This window comes from Motacilla alba, chromosome Z (assembly GCF_015832195.1).
Source record: "Motacilla alba alba isolate MOTALB_02 chromosome Z, Motacilla_alba_V1.0_pri, whole genome shotgun sequence".
NCBI lineage: Eukaryota > Metazoa > Chordata > Aves > Passeriformes > Motacillidae > Motacilla > Motacilla alba.
Window position 1 is genome coordinate 74,357,765 of NC_052046.1, and position 18,650 is coordinate 74,376,414.

The 18,650-nt window shown below is 47.9% G+C and overlaps 1 protein-coding gene across 2 annotated transcripts; it reads right to left on the minus strand.

The window, feature by feature from the left end:
* Window positions 1–1,762: 1,762 nt before the first annotated feature.
* On the minus strand, window positions 1,763–16,490 carry ATP6AP1L (ATPase H+ transporting accessory protein 1 like). 2 transcript variants are annotated; one of them, XM_038125555.1, is made up of 7 exons: window positions 16,171–16,490; window positions 11,127–11,167; window positions 10,237–10,298; window positions 8,478–8,725; window positions 5,948–5,998; window positions 4,865–5,108; window positions 1,763–2,415 (listed from the first exon to the last, which is right to left on the minus strand). In XM_038125555.1, the coding sequence occupies exons 1-7, from the start codon at window positions 16,473–16,475 to the stop codon at window positions 2,113–2,115; spliced, it is 1,254 nt and encodes a 417-aa protein (XP_037981483.1). In that variant the 5' UTR covers window positions 16,476–16,490; the 3' UTR covers window positions 1,763–2,112. The 2 variants fall into 2 exon arrangements, with proteins under 2 accessions (XP_037981483.1, XP_037981484.1); XM_038125556.1 differs by having other exon boundaries at window positions 16,287–16,441.
* Between the last annotated feature and the right edge of the window lie 2,160 nt (window positions 16,491–18,650).

Genomic DNA, 18,650 nt, shown 5'->3' on the forward strand with positions numbered 1-18,650 from the left:
AACTTATCAGGTACTAATTATTGTCTCTTGCTCAGGAGGGGCTGGGAGGGACACACAAACAAGCCTTGAAATTCTGCAACAAAAAAATCTGGCCTGGCTCATGCTGGAGATTTGTAATGCTGGGCATCTCGAGCACTAAGCCAGCAGATATCCACCCTGAAAACCAAGGAAAAGCAAAGGGAACACAGCTGGGTTGGTGTCATGGTTTTCAAACCATGACAGTTGGAAAAGGGGATGAGGAGGGGCAGAGCCAGAGGGAAATTCCCTCATTCCCAGTCTCAGTCTTGTAGAACCTCTCACAACAAAGGTGTTGATTTCCCCATTTAAACCATGAAAGGAAATTAATTATCAGGTCAGATTTATCCTGGCAGCACCACCAAACACCAGCCAGGAGGAGGAATGACCTCTGTGGGAGGAAGAGGCTCCCCTGTGCCTCAAGAACCTCAGGGTTTGGGAAGGGCAGCTCGGCAGGGTGATGATCCCACACCAGGGACTCACAGTAAATTTGTAAGGCTGCCTCAGAGCACTGCAGGTTTTATTTCCTCAGCCCCAGGCCGGACAGCCCAGCTCTCCAGAGCACAAGGAGCATCTCCTGTTTGGCCCTGGCACCCTGAGCTGAGCCCAGCATCAGCCAGCTCTGTGTGCAGGACAGGGGACCCGCCTGGGCAGGGTTTAATTCTCACCTTGTCCTGCCAGCCCCACTCAGACCTTCATGCTTCTGCTTGCTCCCTTCATGGAAAAGATAAAAGTTTGGCAGCAGCTGGCCACAGGCAGCCTTGGCAAGTCCTCAAAAGCTTGTCTACTACACCTGGTCATGTGTCAAAGTTGTACTTTTTCCCCTCTGAAGTGCCTTCCTAGGTGAACGGATCTCTGAGGACTGCACATCTAGTCTGTGTGTCACCTGCACTAATAAACAGGAATGCCTGTGGACATCTCTCAAGGTGTTTAAAGACCACTGCAGCACCCTTTGCAAAGGCTTCGAACAACCAATGAATTGTGTAATCTAAAATTTAAAAATCCATTTGCTTGCAAATCTGGTTTGGGTTGATTTTCTTTCATGCTGTGGTTCCCATTATTTGTAACATAAAAAGCACTACAGTGGTAAGAACATTGCTGTCTTCTTACTTGCTGGAAATCAGGGTCAAATTATGGCTCATTTGGAGTTCCCAAACTTTGCCCCTAAGAGAAGAAAGGATGAGTGGGATGGCAGTACCCTAAACTCTCAGAAGCAGCAGTGAAAATCATAGCCCAGTATCCTTTTCACTGCTTGCTGGCAGCTTCCACCTCTCTGTTTATATTTATGTTTTCCATCTGGCATTCTCCATTCGGGTAGAAGTCCCGAGGGAGACTGATGGGATTTGGTAGAAAATAAATTTACCTGGAATTACAGCATATAATGCTCATAATCCATCTCCTGGCACAGAGCTGAGCCATGGGGTAAGCCTTCGTGAGCAGATGTCTGGTGTTTTCCCATCAGATCCTGGGGATAAACCTCCAGCTTAGACACAGGAAAGCACCATGATGCTGCTGTCCTGCAAACACCATTTCATCTGTGCAGTGGATAAAAACACACCTTAAATGGCCCTGAAGATTCCAGAGTAGGAAAAGGAGCTTATGGAGACAAAAAAGGAGGGGGGTGTGACTTGGGAAATAAAAGGGAAGCACATCCTGAGAAAGAAACTGATGCTGTTTTCTCAGGACACAGAGCAGATATAAAATGAGAGGAAATCTTGCCTTCTGAAAGAATAAGCAAAGAGTTTGGTTCGGGGTTTTTTTTGTTAACCTTTATTTAATTTCAAAGTGTCCATTACAGATTCTCACTTCAAGACTTGGTAAACTGAATGAAGAGCTATGCCTCTATTTTGGCTTTTTGCTACAGGAACAAAGTCCCACAACATGAATATCTCTAACTCACAATGGAAATTTTTTTTTTTCTCACCTTCTTTCCCAAGGCATCTTTGAGATGATTATCAGTGAGTAACTGGCTAAACAATCTGTTACCTACTTTTCCTGTCATCAGCTGGTAAAAAAAAAAAAAAATCTGTACAGACTACACACAACAGTGCCAGCAGAAGAAAACACCTCTTGTTTCATTGAGACACAGACACGCTGCTAAATATAGATTTTACCAAACTGCTGGTTCCTGAGTTCATAGGACTCATTCCCACTGTTTCTCAGTGGCTCCTTCTCATCTCCCATGTCACTGTCCTTCATCTGTGCAAAATAGGCAGGGGAAGCTTTGCACTCGTAGTGCCTGTCCAGGGATTTCAGGTGGATGAGCATGTGCAGAGCATAGGCCAGGACCAGCAGCAGAATCAGGGACATCACCAACCCCATCAGGATGGCTGGGGAGAAGAAGGATGCACAGTCTCTGGCGTAGGCAAAATGTCCTTCTTGGATGTTAAAACCTTGAATCTACAGAGAGAGCAAGAGGGGTCATGTTAAATAAAGTACTGATTCGATAATTTGTGTTTCATTAACTTGCCCCTGATGGCAGTAAGAATTTCTGATTCAACATCTGCACAAATTTGTGCCTCCCACTGACAGCTGGAGCTAATGCTCAGTTTGTCCAGGCCAGTCTCCTGAAACTCTTCTAATCCCCTCCACTCTGCTGCCCAAAGGATTTGCAGCTGTGTTTCAAACAAAACCTTCCTGCTCACTCGTGGTGGCTCAGCAATGTTTAATTGCAGGCACGGTACCTTTCATGTTAACTGTGCATCTCCAGCATCACTTGCTGAGAGACTCCAGAGTTTTTGCTTCAGACTGCACAAACTGCGACATGACAAACCAGGAAATATTCTCAAGTGCCTGCCCTAGGACAAGATTTCTCCCATCAGCTCCACATGGGTGGCGTGTGGCAGCAAACCAGACAAACTACAGAAAGCTGCACCCAGTTATGGAAAACACCAGCAGGTTTTATTCGTGTCTTCAGTTTTAATATGGATTTTAGCGCTCTAGCACGCAGGGAGTTGACTGTCTGCTCCACTAAATCAGTGCATGGACATTTTTCACACAGTGAGAAAAGGTTTTTCCATTCCTTTTTCAGCTCCTCATGCCCCCTGACTTAGGCATCTAAATGCAAGACACTCCAGTCCTGCCATCTCAGGCTCCCTCATTGTCAAACGCAGAAGAATTGGCACTTTCAGAAGATTATTAATCTCATCCTAAAATAAGGGCTTAAGATGGGTCAGGGGAATTATCCAGTGGCTTTAGAGGCAGGCTGGGGTGACTATAATCAGGGCACAAGGTGAAAATTCCTAGGCATCAAAAGTGAAGTGAGATGAATCCCATGCCTGGTTGTGTGCTGCTGTTATTGGTGCTGAGTCTGAAAGCTCAGCTCAAAACAATGTAATGACAAGAAATCAAATTCACTCACCACTAGAGGGAACACAAGCAGAAAAAGTACAAAAACCAGCCTTGGATTTACTTGGATAGGAAAAGTCTTAGTTTCTATTTTGTGTTCCATGTGATGCCTCAGGATTTTAGCTTTTATATTTTTCATGTATTTTTAATCCTGCAGTTCTTGAGTGTTTAACTCCAAACTCCACACACAGTGTCAGCTGCTGCTGTCCCATTTTGGGCAGACACAACAACTCCCCTCCAGGCCTGGCAGTCAAGGACACCTCACTGCCTCAGGGCCCAGAAATGTGAACAAAAGTGAGTTGGAGGGGCAAACTGGAGTAAATGACTTCATTAGCTGAAGCTGTAATTGTTAGATTAACCCTGTGAGATACAAAGCTGTGTTTGGTGTCAGGTACATACAGGCAGTGTGTGTACTCGTGATTGTGATATGTGTGGAAACTGATCATGGGACAATTAAAGGATGAATTCTAAAAAATAACTGAGGGAGTAAAGCATGGAAGAAGGCCTTTGAACCTATCCTTTGTTTGCAATTGACTTTTATAGCATCTGAATTAAAGCTTTAAGGATGTTGCTGCTGGACAGGAACTTTCTGCACGTAGCTAGGCATTGAACAGCTTTGCAATAATAACCTTTTGAAGTATAATTTTAGAATATTGCTTGTAGTAAGGAGCTTTGAAAATATAAGTTTAGAATATATGTAAAGGAAATATGCTTATCTCAACACCTTAGCAAAACAGTAAAAAGCAGCTTGAGAAAGGAAGATGAACATCAACCCAAGGATTGATGGATTCGACCAAGGGAAGCTGGACATCACTGCTATGAGATTTATAGTCTTTGCAATTAAAAGGTGGGCCCACATCTGGAGTCTGGACCACACCAGCTGGGAGACCTCTTTCTTCTTTCGGAAGTCGGACCCCACCATCTGGGGATACTCCTTTCTGGGGTACATCCTGAGAAAAACTAACTCACAATAGTGTATAGAATTGTGACGTGAAAATTGGGAATAGAAACTGCTGAGAAAAGCTTATGTGCACCCCTATAAATATCTGTACGCCCCAACCATCGGTGTGCAGTTGGAGGGAAAACTTCCCCCACTGTACCCAGCGCTGTTTTGCTCATACTTTACCACATTAATTATTAAATTGATTGCTGCTTGACTATTGGCCTAGTCAAGCTTCTTACTTATAACAACCCCCAATATGCAAATGGACCAGACTTATAAAAGTATAAAAAACTCATGACCTGTTGTTCATTTTGGGTGTAGCCCCTGGATGGGCTTTGTCTGCCCAAAATGTACCTGAAGGCCCTTCAATAGAAATAACCATTTTTGGTTTTCTTATTTTTGTCTGGCCTCTGTTGTTAGGTACCCCCAAAACACATCACAGGGGAGGCACAAGTGTAAACTCTGCACGGAAGGTGACAGCCTTTCCTCAGAAGGGCAAAACCTTCCTCAACCTCAACCTATCCATGGGATCCATCAGCCTGAAATCCGTGGCATCACCTGGAAGTCGATGAAGGTGACCTCCCAGAGCTGGGAGAGGTCGTTTTCGGAGCTGGGGACCAGCAGAGCATCGTATCTCTGCAGGCTGCTGACGCGCTCGCAGTGGAAGGAGTGGGTGGCGGGCGCGTGGATGCCCGTGGCGTTGAACGTCGCCTGCACCGAGTGGTTGTAGAGCAGCTGCAGCCTGTGCAGGCTGAACCAGTTCTGCACAGACAGCTGGTAGTAGCTGGTGGTTAACAAGAGCCTGGGAAGGCCGTGTTGGAGCAGAGAGGAGGAAGAAAATCAGTCAGAGGATTGCAAGCGTTAAATTCGCGCGTTGAACGGCTCCGTAAGACTCGTCGGTGTGTGTTTATTTGTATCACAATAATCAGAATTATATGAGCCCTTGCTCCTTCCTTGGAGCCTGGAAAGGGAGGGACAGCTTTCCACAGAGAGTGGCAGAGCCCTGGAACAGCTGCCCTGTCTGGAGACATCCCAGCCCCAGCTTCTGTGCCCCTGCTCCGGGGGATCCTGCCAGGGCAGGGGAGTTGCACCAGATCATCCCCAGAGGTCCCTTCCAGCCCCAAACACCCTGGGATTCTGTGGTTTGAGGTTGTTCCCTGTGGCGGCTGAAGGAGTTTGGTTTCTCCCTCAAAGCAAGAAGACTATCAGGGGATTTTGCCTAATTACTTGGAAAAGCATGAAGGCAACACTGGTATTGTACCTTCACCCCTTGTATGGGTAGTCACTTGTCGAGAAATGCTGTTCTATCACCAAGAGGCAAACACAAAGTGGGTCACAGTCTGATGCCCACACCATACTGAATTATCAATGTTCAGCTAAAATCTCAGATGCTGGAAGATTTTACACAAAAGAGGTGACCTAAACTTTTCCATGAGTAGAAAACTCAATGTAGGAGTAAGAAATGTCTTAATAAAACAAGTCAGATGGCAGACATGCTGAATGCAGGTGTTCCAGTTATACTAGAGTTTCTCTCACATTATTTTTGCTTAAACAAAATTCTCTTTAATTCCCCACACAACTGCATAACAATGTATTTATGTTATGTTATTATATAGTAAGGATTTTATTAATTAAACTTACCTGATGACAAGTCCCTTTAAATTTCCAATGTCACCAAACTTTAGGGAAAGCCTAGGTCAAAAAGCAAATAACATCATCCTAGGAAAAAAAATCAGAAACCTCCAGAGAAAAAAACACCACAAAAGATTAGGCTCAGTTATAGATGGCAGTTTTTGCTCAGTCTACCCCTAAAGTCAGTGGGGAAAAAAAAACTGAAAGGATTAAATCTTCCTCCAGTGAAATATACTCATTCACCTGTTGATTGGAATGAGGCCCAGACTGCCCAGAAATAATGGAAATCTGCTTTATTACAAATGGAAGTCAGAGATAGTTGAGGATTAGGCACAGGCAATTGTGCCATTCAACTAAAAAAAAAATGCAGCTTGGATTGTCATATCTGATACCATTCTCTGTGTTTTGAAACCCTTCATTTTGCCTTAGTTTATTTTCTGTTAGGTTAAAAATATTTACTAATCAGACTAAGATTATTTTCAAATTGCAGGCCAGAAGAGAGGGATGAATGTTTGTTATCACTCTTTTATTTTTAACATAAGTTAATTCCGTTCTCTACCTCTCCCTGTCAAAAGAGTGCTGCATAAATTCACATGCTGATGATGTAATATTCAAACTGCCTTGTTGAATATTGTGATGCTGGGCTCTTTTCCAATTTAACTTTTAGCTTTCTGGTAGCCTCACCAAAATGCCTGTGCGCCTTGTGCTGTACAATCACAAAAAGGTAACACCCACTTTTCAGTGAAAACATATTTAGATGTACAGGTAAAACGTCGTGTGGGAGATAAATGAAACTGCTGGGTTTGGTTGTGTTATTTTTATTGCTGTGTGTGCCATTAGAGATTTAAACTCCCTTTATGGGGTAGAATCAATGCTGACGTCCAATTAGGATTTTTAGGCCTCCCAGAGTGGAATCTGGTGTGAGCCACAAGGCCAGCACACTGCATGGGGGAAGAGAAGCAATCAGGCACGTGGCAAAGGAAACCAAAAAATATCACCTGCCTTCCTAGGACAGCCAAGGCACCTGAGGAGCTTGGATGCAGTGGAGTTCATGTTTGGCTCTCACTCAGGGTGAAAAGCACAAAAAGCAAAATTTTGCTGAATGCTTCTCTCTCAGGGTGAGAAACACTAAGCAAAACTGCTAAATGCTGTTGATCCTGAAGAAGTTAAGGACAGGCTGGAGTGCAGAGCTCAGGTTTTCAGACACTCTATTGCCACATGCAAACCTGTGATGAACCCGCTCTTTGTCAAGGATCACAGCCTGGGATTTGGTGTGACCATCGAAATACAGACCTGCACCCTGTGCAGCACTGCTGGTCATGCCTTGGGATTTTAGCTTTTATATTTTTCATGTATTTGTGATCCTGCAGTTCTTGAGTGCATAACTCCAAACTCCACACACAGTGTCAGCTGCTGCTGTCCCATTTTGGGCAGACACAACAATTCCTCTCCAGGCCTGGCAGTCAAGGGCACCTCACAGCCCCAGGGCCCAGAAATGTGAACAAAAGTGAGCTGGGGGCAGCAAACTTGGGGTAACTGCCTTCATTAGCTGAAGCTGTAATTGGAAGATTAACCCCTAATATGCAAATGAACCAAAATTACAAAAGTGTGAAAACCTGTGACCCATCATTCATGTAGCCCCTGGATGGGCTTTGTCTGCCCAAAATGTACCTGAGGGTCCTTCAATAAATATAATCACTTTAAATATCCTTCATTTTTTCTGCCCCTCTTTTTAGGTAGCCCCAAAAACTCATCACTGGCACACACCCCTTGAAGGGAAAATTAGTCATGCACAGCACTCAAGCCCCACATTCAGCACAGGATCCCCTCTCCAACCCCACAAGCAGCTGTGTAAAACAGCTGGAGGTGAAACAGAACAACAGCTTCAGCCCCACGGGCGCTGAGAGCGACGCTGGCTGCCCCCAGGAGGGGCTGCAGCCCTGCAACAACTGAGTTTGAGTGTCCACAACAGGCTGGGCTCAAACTACACAACCCCTGCTGCCCACACTGGCAGAAAAACCTGGGCCCCTGCAAGGGCTGCTCTCCTGATGCCTTGGAGTGGCTGCCTGGAACAGAGGCTGGACAAGGTCAAGAGAATAAAGTGGGTATTTATTAGAGGCCTGCAAAAGGCACATCCTGGGCTGTCAGAAGCCTCCCAGAGGTTACACCCAAGATGGACAATGGTCATGAGATTTTCAGACAATTGTAAGTTTGGTCCATTTGCATTTCAGGGGTTAATCCTCCAATTCCAGCTTCAGGTGATGAAGTCATTTACCCCCAGTTTGTTCCCCCCAATTCACTTTTGTTTATCCTTTCAGGGCCTGAGGCTGTAGGGTGTCCTTGAGTTTCCAGAGGGATTTTGTCTGACCCAAATGTGAAGACAGCAACTAACACTGTGTGTGGAGTTCAGAGTTATACCCTAAAGCAGCACAGGATCTGAAAAATATAAAAGCTGAAACCTCAAGGCTCCACTCCCAAATGCTCTTCCCAGAGAGGCTGTCTGGCCCCAGCTCCCCCAGCAGAGCAGAATTCCCCTTACATGGCGCTGTCCTCGCTGCAGTTTGAGTCCCCAACATCCACGGTGGCGTGGACTCCAAACGTCCTCTCTGTCAAATCCAGCTGGGTGTGGTTCTCAAACCTGATCATGATCCTCTTGGCCCAGAACAGGATGCAGGGGGTGCCGCCGATGGTGACATTCAGGGGGCTGAGGTGGCTGTGGGGGAACCCAGCGTGGCTCCAGGGTGCTCCTCGCCACTGTCCTCCCCTGCTCAAGCTGTAGCTGACAACCTGAGGGACCACACAAGAGACTTCTGTCAGAAGATGTGGTTTTAGGAGTCACCAGAAATCACGAGCCAGCCCTGGGCTGAGGAAGCAGAGGGATTCCTGGCTGTTTCCCCTTCCCACCACAGGGATGGCACCTCACAGAACACCCAGCCCCAGCACAGAAGGTGCCCCCCTCAGCTGAAGACTCTCTAGACACCTTAAAGAATTGCTTCAGCCCACTGGAGAGGACTCAGGGTGTGCCAAGGACGCAGCCCACCATGCTGGAAGCACACTGGTCCAGTGAGAGAGATGTCTGAGTTTACACCTACCTGCAGGCAGCTTGTTTAAATCAGGGAAATACCTGCTGCAGAATGGGATGGATTAACTAGAGACCCTGCCTTTACAAAATCAGGACTAAAACCCAGGGACTGCAGCTTCCGTGTCCTCTGCGCACACCAGAAAACTGCCATCCCTTATAAGCCTAATTTCACAGCCAAATTTCAATTTTCAAAAAGACATTTTGGCCGTCAGGCAGGACAATCTGACTTAGGGCTCAGGAAGAACCAAAGAATTTAACTGCCCTTCTCAAATCTCACACTCAGCTTTCCAGTCACTACCTCTGCCCTATCCAAATAGCATAACACACACAACATCTGCATGACTGTTTTTACCATGTCGTATGATTGCAACTTCACCTTAAAACAGGAAAGGTTTCCTGAGTCCCAGTCATAAACAGCATCCTACCAGGCTCCAGAAGGGACACAGTTAAGCCCCAAGGTTTTGTCTTGGCTTAAAGAGAGATTTTTTTGTGAGTGTGTAGGTGTGTGTGTGTGTGTGTGTGTGTGCTGTTTAGATTAGCAAATCATAACTCTCAGCTCAGACCCTGAAAGATCCCTTTTGATACTGGACCTTACATATGGCACAAGGATGTTTTAGGATTACAATTAATAAGCACTGACAGCAACAAGCTGAAAGCAAGGCAAGATCACGGTCAGGAAATGTGCTGAGTGGCCATGAGTGTATTTATATAAATGACAGGGCTGTCTCCTCAGAAGTCCATATGAGAGAGATTTATTCAGCACGTAACTAACATTGGAATGCACCACTTTTGGTCAGCTTCTTTTGGCAAAGGAGCCTTTCATGCTCAGTGTTTGACAAGACCTGCAGTCTGCTCTCAGGTAAAAAGCTCCCACTAAAAATCTGAAGTTTTGCTCCAGCTCTTTCTTCAGGACCAGCTGATATGAGAACAAGACTGGTGAAATCCCACTGTACAGAACGTGGATATTAGGATTTTGTCCCAAACCCGTGGCCAGCCAGCACCAGCACCAGCACCTGAGGTGCCACTGCAGTCCTCAGAAAAGCAGAGAATATTTGTACAAGTAGTGAGGCAGAACTGTACCAGCATGTTTTACAGGGTTTTGTTGGCTGTTTCTTGTAAACACAGAAAAAAGCAATTTAACTCAGCAATGTAATTAAATTGGAAGACCTAAATGTGCTGTGAAAAGACCTCACAGGTCCAGTCCTCCAGGCCTTACCTGTGCAATTGCCTCTTGACTGACATTAAACTTTGGCTTCACACGACCATTGTAACGCTGACCTGCAGAAGAAGGAGTGTTATTTCATTATTAGCACATTCTAAACCATTATTACTATCCATTTATAAACACATTTATAAAAACACACATCTATAAAATTTTGCACGTTCCTATGCAAATAATAATTATCTCAGCACAAAATGTGTATGTCAGAATTCCTGCTTTTGCCTTGGAAAATACTTGACTTGCAGTAAACACTGCCTTCACTACGTGTATTTTCTAATTTCTAATTTCTTTCTTGTTCACCGAAGTTCCTCTTGTTTTCATTGGACACCTTGTCACCCTCACTGGGAGGAACTCCAGTGCCCCAAAATTACAGGATTCAGTCTGTATCTGTATTTATTCATCTCAAACACATTAAAAGCTGGGGTTTTTTTCTTCATACAGCAAATTCATGAACGGGTTTGTGCTGAACTGCCCGGCAAAAGTGTGATAACAAAAGTGTGCTGGGAACTTTCTCCCTGCACTGCCAGAGACAGGAGGCTGTGACAAATGCCCTGACATCCCAACACCTCCTTGCCAGGAGGATGAAGTTTCACAAGCACAAATCATTTCGTGGGCACTCTCACAGCTCCATCCTTCAAGCACTGAACTCTGTTTTCATTTGGTTAAAAAAAGGGGGAAGGCTTTTTTCCTTCGACGTTCTCACCGCATCTCACAGTTTGACAGTAAATTGTTATTTTAGCAGGGAAACACTTTAAAGGGTATTTTTAAAGAGGGTAATGCTTTAACAAAACATGGGACAGAAGAGTCTCCAACTTCTGGGGATGAAATCTACAGCCACACCAACAGAACCAGCATCCAGGGATTCAGCCCACCAAAAGCCTTACCAGCTGTCTGGAGAGAATCTTGATCTGAAAATTCATGTGAACTAGGAGAGAGGAGAAAAATATTTATTGTGCAGCATCTGAATTCAAAGTCTGCAGCAAGTTCAGTGGGGAGGGCTCCTGTTGCTGCTTCACTCCACAAAACATTCCAAAGGCAACTCGGGTCCTTGGCTGGTGAAGGCCACAGGAACAGGGCAAAACACCCCAATGCTGCTGCAGCCTGGCTAAAAATGTCTCGTTTTCAGGGATCATTCAGCTGGACCAGCCCCGACAGGCACTCCCACGTCCTTACCACGCTGTCCCATCCCACAGGATGTCAGTTTTGGGGTGGGAACAGAGGCAGTTCCAGGGCACAAGCAGGGGAACCAAGGAGAGCTCAGGGCCACCCTCGCTCCCCAGGGAGGATCAGAAGCAACACGTTGGATTTAGAGCAAAAGCAGGGGCTTGGCATGCCTTAGGCACAGATTTGCACCACGTGAAGACAGCTCCTGGATGGTTCCAGGCAATGACAAATCCCGTGGGAGTCACTGCAGGGCTGGGCTCAGGGGAAGCACATCGCACGTGACAACCACCAGGCTCACGCATTTCACAGCATTTGATTTTCTTCTTAATCTTCAGCTGGTGTCAGCACAGTCAGCTTTCCTGAGCTAGAGACTCGAGCCCAGTGGATTCACAAACACCAACAAACCCCCAAAGATCAAAGCCCAAGACACCAGGACTCCCTCAGGACCAGAATCCTCTCAATGAGCCCATGAACACTTTCCACATTGCAGCAGCTTCCTTGGGACTGCATCCCCCTTCAGTGGATGAATTTGCTCCTGTGGTGGCCTCTGTCCCCTTCCCAAGGCTTCCATCAGAATTCCCACTCCGCCAGCTGAGCACCAGCCCACAGACCCTGCACACCCTGCCCTCGGGGCCCTCCAGACCTGCCTCACCCTCCACTGCTCATGGGAATACACTTCCACCTTCTTCCCTCACCCCATTTGTTACCATCTTTCCAAACCACCACAGCATAAAAAAATTTGTGGAAATATTTACACCGAGGCTGGTGTATAAATATGAGATACCAGCGCAGTTTTCAGTGTTCATGGGCAAACTTCACCACAGGCTGTTGGAATTGCAAAGTCAGGGCTTGGCTCTCCTTGGCCAGCAGGGCGAACCCTCCCCTGGTGGGTTCTGGGCAGGGGGATCTGTGTGACCCACTGGCACACACAGAAGGAGTGATCCCAACCTAATTTCCATCACAGCATCCCCCAGGGCAGATAAACGGGGCAGCCTGGAGCCCACCCTGCTTGCTGCCAGGCTGAAAGAAATTGATAAAGACCTTACACTCAGAAAAGTTCAGCTCTGTCCAACATTTGTCTGGCAGGGTTATTTACATAGCAATTTTTATCTGGCAGTGTTTATTTACATGTGGAGAGGCTGACTTTGTCCTCAGTTGCTGCTCTGAAACCCCAGTGCCCTCAAGAAGCACTTTCAGAGCGGGTCTTCTTTCTCCCAGCACGTTTTGGGTGCCAGGGTTAGTGCTAGCCTGGAGTCCTCAGAGGGCTTGAGGCTGCTTATGCCAACAAGCAAACAGAAATGGGTAGAAATACTCAGATTTTGGCACGCAGGTAACAAAAGATGTGGCTACAATGGACTAAAACTTGTTTTCTTCCTTAAACAAAACCCTCTCTCAGGCTGTTTTACAGTTGGGAACCTGGGTCTTGTAATTTGAAGCAGCTTTTTTCATCTTTCCCTGTCTTTCTTCATGACAGACCGTGCCTCCAGGCTGGAAAAGGTAATTTTTTTTCCTGATGATACCTACGAAATCAGGGCATGCCAAAACGATATGAATGTACATTATTTAGTTACACTGACTGTAGCTACACTTAGTTGCAGATATATATATATATATATATATATATATATATATATATATATATATATATATATATATATATATATAATATCTATATATCTATATATATCTATATATCTATATATATATCTATATATAATAGTTAGCTCCTATATATATATATATATATATACATATATATATATATATACACTTTATATACTTTTAGCTCCTCTCCATACGCATAATTAAACACTATATGCATAATTAAGCACTCATAGTCATTTACCCCAGCTTGGAAATCATCACACTGTGGCACCTGGACTAAAATACTGGGGTTGGAAGAAGACTGGTGTAAAACTGTGCAATTCACTCCCTTCCCTGACAGCTTTCCACGCTGTTTGTGGAAGAGGAAAGGTTAATTCTGGTTTTTTGTGACCGTCCATTAAGAAAAAATAATCCTGGCTGCGCCTCCCGTGTAGGCACAGCCACTCTGGGAGAGATGCCACATCTCTGCTTTCAGCATGAAGGCACTCGAACGGAGATGAATGTGCACAGCTGGTGAAATATTCATGTTTTCATGAGGGATGCAGAGCAGAGGGTGACCCGGGAGCCAGCACGGCACCGCCAACGCTCAGCCCCATGCCAGGCACCGTGAGGGAGCTCCTCCAGCCAGGCCCTCCTGCTAATTACTCCGTTAATTAGCAGTGCTGGCTGCCTGCTCCCGCCCTGCAGAAGGCATGCAGTGCCAGCACGAAGGGGAATCCATCACCCCACGTCACCGTGGCACAGCCGGGCTGGCGCTGGCGCACGGGGACGATCCCGTCCTGCTGTCCTGGATTTGGGGCAGGCACGGGTGGATGTTGGGGTTTATCAGCTCTGTCACCTGCCTCTGACACTCAGCCCTGAGGTGTCACCAGGGTGTGATCCATGCCACGGCCACCCTGCTGCCAAAACAGCAGCTTTTCCACCCAAAAAGGGCAGCTGGGGAAGCCACAGGCAGCAGAGCCCTGTGGTCCTCAGCTGGAGCGTGTCCCGTGGAAATAAAAGTATTGGAAGTGAGAAAAGGGAAAATAGCTACGTGCTAAAAAATACGTATTCCCTTTTGATTATAAAAATGGTAATTACATGTGCAAGAGAAAAGAAACTAGCCAGCACTGGAGCATTCTCCACAGCAAATAATTTCCAGCACATTGAGCTGGAGACCCCTTTATCAGCCTCTCTTACTTCCCAAATGTCAAATTCATTTGATCACAAGTGGAGTATGTTTGAGGACCCATATTTTCCCATTAAAAACCATATTTTCTTTCCCATGTTTACCCGTTGGTAAACAGCTCTCCCAGATGCACCCAGGCACGTATGTTGTGCGTTGAATTGCCCACACCAAGCATGTTAGGAACCCACACGAAATTGGATTAGCCCTAATACAAAGCACTGGAATGACTAATCACTATGTAAAACCCAATTAAATAGGATTATAAGTATAAAGAAGTGTAAATTTCCTCTTATCAGATGACATGATCCATCTACATAAGATAACCAAGTCTGGCTTGTTTGTCTGCAAAAGTTGATAAACACTCCAGCTCTTGAGGACTTCCATGTAAACAGCATTTTCTCCACTCAAATAACCACATGGATAATCCTGGCACTCAGCAGGGGTTGAGTGTGGAGGCCACAGGCAGTTTTCATGCCTTGTCCACACTTCTGCTCCTCGTATCACTGCCCTGATAAACTGCACCAGATGGGAGAATGCACTCTGCATCTACAGAAACAGGGTTTCTGTACTTCCATTACTTCAGGGTCATCTCCTTAGGGACTGGTGATCTCCAGCTGCAGAATTCCTCCCTGGCTGCTGAACTGGTTACAGCTAATTTATGAAAATAACACGTGGCCTCTCAAATGCACTAAAAGCGAAATTAGGAAAGGTGGGGAGCGCCTGGGGGCAGTGCACTGCTTGTAGTCCCAGGGACACTCAGCATGAGGAACTGCAGTGAATGTTGTAAGTGTGCAAGTCTGGAGAGACCAGATCCAAGGAAAGACCTGGCTCCTTCTAAGAAACAGCCTGACAAGAAAACATCACTGACTTTTAAATGCCTCTGTGTAAGTTCTATCAATTAGAAATATCTACAAACCCCACAACTCCTCTATTTTTTTAATGTGTGATTTGACACGGGGGGACAGATTCCCATAAATGTTTTACAAAGCACTGATTACTGGGGCTGATTTGCAATTTAATGGATGTCCAACAAGGTCTGGACCAGAGCAAGATGATACTCAAGCTTCCATTTTAACACGAAAAGAGAAATTGAGCTCATAAAACTTCCAGCAAATTAACACTGTGCAGGTACCATCCCACTCCCAACGAGGCAAAATTCCCATTTGATTCACTGGCATCAAGATCATGACTTCATCTGTTAATTTTTATTGCAATAAAGCTCAGGTAATGCTCCACTGCCTGTTATCTGTCAGATTTTGGTCTGATTGAAAGAAAAAGAAGTGAAATTATCTAAGAAGAGCAGTAAGAAATCTGAGAACTGGCAGAGGAGAGCAGCAAGTAAGCTATTTAATGAAAACATATTGTAGTATTTATCAGTAACTGGCTACCAGATCTCTTAATGCAAGCTTAGGCAAATCACCACATGTCCTTCTTGCCTCAAATGCTCAGATTTTACTGACAGCTGCGACCTTCACCAGCATGTTTGTTCTGTGTTTTTGTGTCTGTTTTTGGTGACTTTGGGCATAATTCAACTCACACAGCTCAGGCTGTTTCCACTCTCTTGGTGCTTGGCTCTACAAAGCCCCCTCTTCCCCCTGCTATGATCTGGGCTCACTGTTTGTGGTTCATTAGAGACTGAAGCAGCACTACTAATAATAACCCCAAATCTCCAGTAAGTTTTTAAGTTTAACACTCACTTGCAATATTGCATTCACACTTCAAATACTCCGCGCAAGCAGAATATTTTCGTGCCTGTGTTTCTCGGAGTAGTTTTCACACCCTTGCTGTTATGCTATTTATAACTCCCTTTTCCCAGGGACCAGGGAAAATCAGCGTGGGAGCCAACAAAACGTCAATGAAACTTAGGGCGGATGCACAGAAAACACCCGACTTTAAACAACGCTCACAAAATTGCTTCAAAGTTACACCTCTAACGCACCGCCCGCTTAAAAAATAATTAATTTCTCCATTAGCCCGGCGTGTTTTCAAACCTGGAAAGGAAAGCAGAGCCACGTCCTCGCGTTCTGAACGCGGCAGGAACGACAGCGTTGCAAACCCGCGCTCGCCCGGCTCCAGCAGCGCTCCGCGGCGGCGCCCGGGTACCGACCTGTTCCCCGCGGGGCTCCTCTCCTCGGAGCCGCCGAGCCCGGCGCAGGCCAGCAGCAGCAGGAGCCGCAGGGCAGCGTTCCGCTCCATGGGGAGCCGCGGAGCCCCTCCACGCCCGGCACATCAGCGCCGTGCTCCGGGGGCGGGACAGCAGCGGGGGCGGCGGCCGCGGGCGGAGCCGCAGCTCCATCCCCGCTCCCTGCCCGGCTGCATGCCCGGCTCCATCCCCGCTGCATCTCTGCTCCATCCCCGCTCCATCCCCGCTGCATCTCTGCTCCATCCCCGCTCCATTCCCGCTGCATCTCTGCTCCATCCCCGCTCCATCCCCGGCCCCGTCTCTGCTCCATCCCTGCTCCATCCCCCCTCCATCCCCGCTCCATCCCCGCTCCATCCCCGCTCCATCCCTGCTGCATCCCCCCTCCACCCCCGCTGCATCCCTGCTCCATGCCCGGCTGCATGCCCGGCTCCATCCCCGCTCCATCCTCGGCTCCGTCTCTGCTCCATCCCCGCTCCATCCCCGGCCCCGTCTCTGCTCCATCCCCGGCCCCGTCTCTGCTCCATCCCTGCTCCATCCCCCCTCCATCCCCGCTCCATGCCCGGCTCCATCCCCGCTGCATTCCCCCCTCCACCCCCGCTGCATCCCCGCTCCATGCCTGGCTGCATGCCCGGCTCCATCCCCGCTCCATCCCCGCTCCATCCCCGCTCCATCCCCGCTCCATCTCTGCTCCATCCCCGCTCCATCCCCGCTCCATCTCTGCTCCATCCCCGCTCCATGCCCGCTCCATGCCCGGCTCCATCCCCGCTGCATCCCCCCTCCACCCCCGCTGCATCCCTGCTCCATCCCCGGCTCTATCCCCGCTCCATCCCCGGCTCCATCTCTGCTCCATCCCCGCTCCATGCCCCGCTCCATGCCCGGCTGCATGCCCAGCTCCATCCCCGCTCCATCTCTGCTCCATCCCCCCTCCATCCCCGCTCCATCCCCCCTCCATCCCTGCCTCATCCCCGCTCCATCCCTGCCTCATCACCGCTCCATCCCCTGCTCCATGCCCAGCACCACCCACTGCTCCATCCCCGGCTCCATCCCTGCTCCATCCTTGCTCCATCCCCCCTCCATCCCTGCCTCATCCCCGGCTTCATCCCCGGCACCAACCCGGCTCCATCCCTGCTCCACCCCTGCTCCATCCCCGGCTCCGTCCCTGCTCCATCTCCGCCACCATCCCTGCTCCATCCTCAGCTCCATCTCTGCTCCATCCCTGGTTCCATCTCCACTCCATCCCTGGCTCCATCTACAGCTCTTCCCGGCTCCATCCCGGCTCCATCCCAGCTCCATCCCCGGTACCAACCCCACTCCTTCCTTGACCCATCCCCGTTCCATCCCATCCTATCCCCGCTCCAGCCCCGCTCCAGCCCCACTCACACCGCCCTCTGTGTGCCCCCTGCACCTCCCAGGTATCTCCTGAAGCAAGGATCACTCGGTCTGGAGAGATTGTACCCGGGTGAGAGCTGCTGGCTAAGGGGGAAGAAGGAGCAGGATCAGACGGGCTCTAAAATCACCCTGAGGTTCACTTCTCATCTGCATTTAACCCCAGCCTTAAAGGGAGGTGAGGGTGCTGCTTACGAGCAGCTCTGGAATTTCTCCTTCTGTTCACAGGAAGAATTGCTTGTGTTCTGAAGTCTTATAATACCCTATGTCACCTACACATTACAGAGATGAGACAGATGCTAATGTTGAATGATAGATGTTATGTTAAATATCTCAACTGATGTGAAAGCAACACACTGCAAGCTTTGGAGCCAAATATTTGGAAGCAGTTTCCTTTCTTCAGCACTAATTCAGTTCGTGCGTGTCCAGCTTCCTGGACCAATTGCTTTGGTGCTTTGAATTCTGAGATTACTGAGTGGTTTGGGTTGGGAGGGATCTTAAAACTGATCCAGTGCCACCCCTGCCATGGCAGGGACACCTCCCACTGTCCCAGGCTGCTCCCAGCCCCAGTGTCCAGCCTGGCCTCGGGCACTGCCAGGGATCCAGGGGCAGCCCCAGCTGCTCTCAGGGCCTGCCCACCCTGCCAGGGAACAATTCCTAATTCCCAAGATCCCATCCAGCCCTGCCCTCTGGCAGTGGGAAGCTCTAGGCCAGGCCACAGCTGTGAAATGCCCGCAGAATCACAGTTTGGTGTTTCAGATCCAGAGACCAAAGCCCCCACACATCACTGTGGCTGCAGGGGGGTGGCTCTGGGTCATCCTCAAGGGATTTGTGGGCCAGACACACTGGTACCCCTAAGAATCGTGGAGTCAGAGAACGGCTTGGGCTGGAAGGGACCTTAGAGAGGTCATCTGGTTCCAAAACCCTTAAATATCAGGCAGG